A 7,253-nucleotide genomic window follows, 5' to 3' on the forward strand; every position below is an offset into this window, starting at 1 on the left:
GAAGTGACGTTGGATCGGTAACCGCATACGTGTCTAATACGCAGTGCGGATGACTAAGTGTGTGCGTTTAGAAATTATGTTAGATTAGTTATTAGAATACTTTACGCTTTATACTTATTTACTTTAAATTATTTATTTATACAATTCTAGTTTTATTAATTATTAATATTTATTATTTACTTTATATAATGCAAGACGCACACATTATTAAATTTCTGAATTTAAGTTAAACTAAAAGACCGGCGTAGACAGTAAGTTTTATTGTGTGATGTGTGTGATGTGTATGTTATGTTATTTACGTTAATAATTATTATAGATGTATTGTAGTTATGATAAGAACAAAAGTTAAGATTACTATTTATTTTACAATGCTTTTCAAGTCTGATTCTTTGGTGATAAGAATAAACGGAGAGTTCTCTGACTTTCTCATGTAAATTCGACAGTTTTTTGACCATACAAACTTGTACCCTGCCTCCTTGGCGAGGTCTTTTGTTTTAGATAGCAGAACTTTGTTCTTAACAGTAAGGTGCTCGTTAATGTAAATCTTGCGGTGATCACCGTCCATTCCTATGTCTTTAGTGGTAATGCTGCGGCACTTTTTGAAGGCAGACAGTAGGGTGTCCTTGGTAGCTCGTTCCTTGAACTGCGCCACAATGGCCCTGGGACGGCCGCCGCCAGCGCGCTTCGCCTGCACGCGGTTCACGAACACCAGGTCGTCACTTGTCACCTTCACTCCCGTGTGCTCAGCAAGCATTCCAATTATGTGTGGAAGTGATTCCTTATTGTTTTCCGGCACACCGACGACTTCAATATTTTTGATACGAGCCCACTGCTCCTGCTTTGAGAAGTCATTCTCTAGGTCTGAAAGGCGTCCGTGCAGCTCGTTGACACTCTCATGCAAGGACAGGTTCTCTTCCTTAAGTTTCTGCATTTGCGAAGCTTGGGAGTCCATTTCTTTTTTGATGGAGTCATACATACCACTCATGGCTTGGACCGATTTCTCAAGTTCTTTAATGAGGCTGTTCATTGGGCGCAATTCATCAGAGATAACAGTGCGTACGACTTTAGGTAATTCGCTTCGTATGGTGTTCAGAATTTCTTCTCTCATACTTGCTAAGAAGTCCTGCTGCTGTTTTTTATCCTGCTGCTGGGTACCTCGACGTACAGTGACATTCTCCGCGCTGCTGCCCTTCCCATCGTCTTTAGATGACCTGATGGGCGTATTGTCCCGGTTGGCGCGCGGCTCCTTCACCTTGCATGACGGGCACTTCCAGGTCAGTCGTTGTTCCTTATCATCCTTTATAGATGGGTTCATGCAGGCAAAGTGCAGTCCTTTCGTGCAAGATGCTTGAGTGCATGTTATGCTATTGTTAGCATCCATCATCTTGTTACATGAGTCGCACTTAGCCATTTTACCGTTGTAGGATACGGCGACGCTGATTGAAGGTAGATAATAATTGTTTACAACAGCGCTGCGACGTTGTGAGAAGAAGGTCGTAACCGCCGTATTTTAAGCGGCGCTTACGCGTTTGTATCACACACTTTATTGAACGGCTTGAAACTCCAGTATAAATTATAAGTTTTGATGATATTTCACTGAATATTTACACCTTGTGTATTAATTTCACTTTATCAACAGAAATTTCGTTAAAATTGTGATTATCTATACGAGTAAACTATTATTTAATCACAGCAAATTTGAATACGTGTTATCAGTTTAACGTTCCGTTCTACGTTATTTTATCATAATAAACACGAAAAATACACAAATATTCCGCCAAACTGTTAAAACAGTTTATCGGCAGACATGCTCTCATTATAAACTACTTACTTAATCTTAATCTATTTACTGTTAATATCTATTCACTACTAAAGTTACTTGCTAAAATAAATAAAAATATGGTACATCGCAACAGTAGTACAAAGCGGCCAAGCCGCACCGGTATCTGCGGGTAGACATAAAATCAGTTCACAAAAATAATTGTGTGTGCGTCGCGCTGGCAGTGCCATGTATAATTACTATTAGTTAGGTGTATAATTATTTTAGTAAGTTGGTATATTTTTTAATGTGTTTTTATTATTGTATTTCTTTATTATTATTTAGATGTATAGGTACGCTGTTTTAGGTGTATACTTGGTATTTATAAATTTTAATAAAATCTATAGATTTGAAAGTTCCGTATCGTTTAGAAAGAATTGTTTTAGTTTATTTTTTATCATATTTTTTGTTCCTTTAATATCTTTAATCTTATCTGGGATTGAGTTAAATAACTTTGGAATTAGCCAGTCTTTAGTCCGTCTACCATACAAATTAATTACTTTTGGCACTACAAGTTTACGTTGGGTTTTTGAACGCGTATTATAGTTACTTTTTATTTTATTTTTATATTCGTCATTCCAAAATTCGTCGAGTGTTAATAAAAGAAAACATTTTTTGCGTGCTGTAAGAACTTTGCATTTTTGGAATAATAATTCATAGTTTTCTGCATACTGCTTTTTAGTCTTCTGACCCACAATTACCTTCAGAAATCTAATCTGTAAATCTTTTATTTTATTAGTCTGGGTTTTGAAAGTAAGTCCGAAGCACTCTATCCCATACGATAAAACTGAATCCACTAAAGCGTGGTACAACATATATAAAATTGATCTGGGGGTACAATAGCTGAGGCTTTTAAATTTACTTAGCAATACTCGAAGTTTATCACTTACCTCGTTTATTTGATATTTCCAACAAAAACGGTTGTCTACTGTTAGGCCTAGATATTTATATTTAATTACGCTTTCGATGGTTAAACATTTACAGTTTTTGAAGTCGAGATGTAAACAGTCGTACGAGTGTCCCTTTAACTCAATTTGTTGGATATCTATTTTGCGATAGCTGGAAGAGATGTTCATTATTTTAGTTTTTTGATTATTTAAAATAATTCCGTTATCGTGTGCCCACATCATAATATTATTCAGGTCACTCTGCATATTGTTCTGAATAATGACGGGATCATGTCCAGCGTACATTAAACAGGTGTCGTCTGCAAACATGTACTTCTGGCATTTTTTAATTATAGATACCATGCTGTTCACGTGAACTATGTAACATACGGGACCAGACACAGAGCCCTGAGCAACGCCATATTTAACCATTTTTCTTGAGCTGTATTCGTCTGAAACTTTTACCGTTAGAGTACGGTTCTTTAGGTAATTAGCAAACCAACCCTGAAGTGACCCGCGTATCCCGCTTTCATCCAGAGCAGTTAATAGTGTGCTATGATCAAGTGTATCGAAAGCCTTTTTAAAATCAATGAAAAGTACAGCTACTTGTTTTTTACTATTTAATGAAGTGTTTATTTCATTTGCAAATTTTGATAATAATTTTGTTGTGTTTTTACCTTTTTGAAATCCGTACTGATATTCCGTGATTATATTATTTATATTTAAATAAGATGATACTTGGTTTACGATGGCTTTCTCTACTATTTTGTTTAAGGTAGGCAAAACTGCTATAGGCCTGTAATCACCAGGATTGCTGTGATTACCACCCTTGAACAAAGGTCTTATTATAGAAACTTTAAGTTCATCCGGATACAGCTGCTTGTGTATACACAAATTAATAAAGTGGGCGATAATTGGACTGACTTCTTCTTTGATTAGTTTAATATCACACAATCGTATTTTGTCTATTCCTGGTGATTTGTTGACATTTAAATTATTTAGTATTTTAATTACTGAAGCTGTTGTAACTTTTTGGAATCTCATAGATTTGTTTTGATAAATTGTATAGCTGTTCCGGTCTAAAAACTGTTTATCACATTTATGTTTTATTGAATCTATCTCATTACTAAAAGTATTTGAAAACTTTTCACAAATTGTTTTAATTTCATCGTTTTTACCCATATGTCTAACTATTATTTCATCCACCGACTTTTTTTCTTTGCCCAACCACTTGTTAATGTAATCCCAGATTTTTTTAATATTAGTTCCAGCTTCCAAGATTAATGTTTTTTTGTGATTGTTTTTAGCTCTGTTTATTTCTTTATTTGCTTTATTTCGCCATTTATTATACTCCCTGCGATAAACTTGGTTAGCTGGATTATTTTTCCATTTTTTGAAGAGGTTATCTTTATGTGAAATCATATTTTGAATATCTTTTGTTATCCAGGGACAGGTTCTACGCAGAGAAAAATCATTGGTAGTTATTTCTTTAGTATTATCATTGTAAATGTCGTTAAATGTTTTATTTATTCTATTGTAAAGCACCAAAGGACATGATTCATTTAGGTAATCTTTCCAATTTACTTTCTTTAGTTCTTGTAGTATTTTATGATTATTAAGTACTTTAATTAATTGACGTGGTTGTTGATATTTTTCTCTTTCAATAGTGACACAAATAAAGTAATGATCCGCTAATTTCGTTTCTATAACCGCAGAAATAGTATTAGTTGACACTTTTACAAATATATGGTCCAAACAAGATTTACATAGGTGGTCTTTTCTAAATTCCTCTCTTGTTATACCATGGATTTTCTTATCGTAGCCATAATTACTAAACATATTTTCGTACTACAACATTTGTATTTTCTCTTTCTAAAAGGTTAATATTCATGTCTCCAACAATTATAACCTCATCTTTAGGAAGAAACGATTTTAACATAGTATTAATTTCAGTTATAAATAATGTAGTAGTATCTTTCTTGTAAATTTTCGGAGGTCGATACAAAACAATTAAATGTATTTTGTGATTACCGTGATAAAAAGTACTTAATACACCCTCAGCTGATTTTAAGTTTACATTCTTATTACAAAATACAAACTGCTTTTTGTACAATATGAGTATACCTCCACCGGATCTTCCTTGTCGACATTTATGGTAAGCGTCGTAGCCATCTAATTGAAATGCAGATATTTCATTTTCTGTCACATTAATTTCTGTAAGTGCAATTATGTCTATATCTTTACTACATGTACTTAACGCTACTTCTAATTGTGCAAAATTTTTCTTCAGTGATCGTAGGTTAATATGAATAACAGTAAAGAAATATTGGCTTTTAATTGATTCTACATACTTTTCTAACGTTAGATATCTTTCTGTTTCATTGGTTTGAATGATGTCGTCAATATCAGCCATTTTTCTTCATTATAATATAATATTAATACACCTTACTTTTTAATTTTGTTCTTTGATGAGTGTACATTGTTCTCCTGTTCTAGTAGAAGAGATCAGCTTTTCAATGTCCATGGTACTGTAAAGAGGTATTACCCGGCTGTTTTCATCTTTTCTGCAAAGAACGCGTCCGTACTTTACCCATATGAACTTGAAGGTTGCCTTAAGTTTCTGCTTTGCATTCCATAGAAGCTCCTTGTTATGGTTTGTTAGATTCTCGTTAATGTAGACCGGAGTACTGGAACCATCAGAGAACACATCTGAGTTTTTACGAATTCGGTTTCGTCTGTTGTACCATTCCTCTTTCGCAGTCGTAGTACGAAATCTAATTATAAGATGAGGACACTTATTATTTTCGGATGTTTTTTTCCCTTTGTTATGGCGCCAGGCACGTTTTACATTGTCTAAGTCCCCTGGGTTTACTTCTAGTTTAGAGGCAATGGTGTTCACGAGAACTGGTATACTTTCATTGGGCCTATTTTCAAGACCCGTAATCTCTAGATTTCTATTCTTATCTTCTTGTTCTATTGCGTGAACTCTCATTTCCAGAGCAGAATTCACAGTTTCCAGGTGTTGACATCTATTTTGCAAATCATTTATTTTTTTAGCTTGAGTTTTTATCAAATCGTTGGTTTCTTTTTGCAACTTAACCATTTCATCATAACTTTCAGCGTAAAAATCTGTATTTGATTTTATTTCGAATACCACCGCCATTTTCGAATTAAGTTCAGCCAGAAGCGCGTCTATAGTAACGCTACTAGGGTCCAAACTCAAAAACGGTTCCTGTCGGACTGTTTCGGTTGGTGTTTTCTGCTGACCTGAGGCTTTTGTAGACATGGGAGTACCCTTCTTAGTCTTCTTATCGAGGCAATCGTCACACAAGCCCGTGCTGATACATTTGGTGTAACTTTTGAGGCATTTCTTATTTTTGTGATAAGTGTCACCACATTCGCCACTGCATTTGAAGGTGTCCTCTGGTTTAGCAGAAGACATAAATTGCTTACATTTTTTGCACTGAGGTGGCATGGCCAACCAAACGCACACAGATTATGAGTCACAAAAGTAATACTGGTTAGCGTCAACACTCGTCGAGAGCGAACGAGGGAATGATTCCGTTCCATTCATTCCGTTCATTTCATTCCGTTCCCGAGATCCCTCCCCGCACCCATATCTATTCAAGTAATCTATTCACGCACACTAATCTCACAACACCGGTCTCCCCGCGAGGTAGGTTGCCCAACAGATCGAGGTTTCCCGGATATACGGATGCCTGGGGTGCCTAGTTTAAAGCATCCGTATACCGGACTATACCCGACACGGTGGGCTGCCTAATTAGCGGACCGAGGTTCCCCGGATACGTACATGGATGCCTGGGTTGCCTAGTTTAAAGCATCCGTGTAAGTACCGAACTATACAAACACTGAATACACACCGGCCTTCAGCCACATTCTTGTCGACCCAAATACACTCCACAAACCCTGGAACAAATCCACACGCACCACCGGTATTCGCCCGACCTCCCGTACCCTGTATCCTTCCCCTTATTAAGATAGAAACATCCGCGTAGGCCCCTTCAGGGCCCGACCAATATAAATATCAATAACCGTGATAAGTATTTGTGCATTTGTGTAATGTGTTAATATTAAGTACGTAAGCTGTAAGTACCCTAGATATATAAGTTAACCTGGTTGTAAATAAAGCGGGTCCAGTGCCGCCTGAATTGTGTTACACTAATTAATCGGCATTATTAATTCTCACCCCGTACACCTACCGAGGTTATTTCCCTCCAGGGGCCTCAGGATCAAGATCAGGATAGTTAGGACCGCTTCACGGTCGTTGTAGATATATATATATCGTTGTAGATGTAGCTTTATGTGCTCAAGGTAGTATTGCGTAGACATTCGTCTCTATCGACAGAAATGGTATCAAGGTATTCTAACTCTAGGACAGGTAAGAATATTATTCCCACAACAAAACATAGAACTTATTTTTCTGGACAAAATTACTTCCATCAAAGCGCTCGTATCTATAATAAAATAAACAAACAACTCGGTATTTACTCCCACAACAAGCACGAGTGTAAAAATATAGTCACCGA

The 7,253-nt window shown here is 36.1% G+C and overlaps 1 protein-coding gene across 1 annotated transcript; it reads right to left on the bottom strand.

Moving 5' to 3' along the window:
• Positions 1–358: 358 nt before the first annotated feature.
• On the bottom strand, positions 359–1,411 carry LOC125490787. Its single transcript, XM_048631105.1, has one exon. It carries the CDS (start codon positions 1,409–1,411, stop codon positions 359–361), a length of 1,053 nt encoding a protein of 350 aa, XP_048487062.1.
• Between the last annotated feature and the right edge of the window lie 5,842 nt (positions 1,412–7,253).

The sequence above is a fragment of the Plutella xylostella genome, chromosome 27, assembly GCF_932276165.1.
Source record: "Plutella xylostella chromosome 27, ilPluXylo3.1, whole genome shotgun sequence".
Lineage (NCBI taxonomy): Eukaryota > Metazoa > Arthropoda > Insecta > Lepidoptera > Plutellidae > Plutella > Plutella xylostella.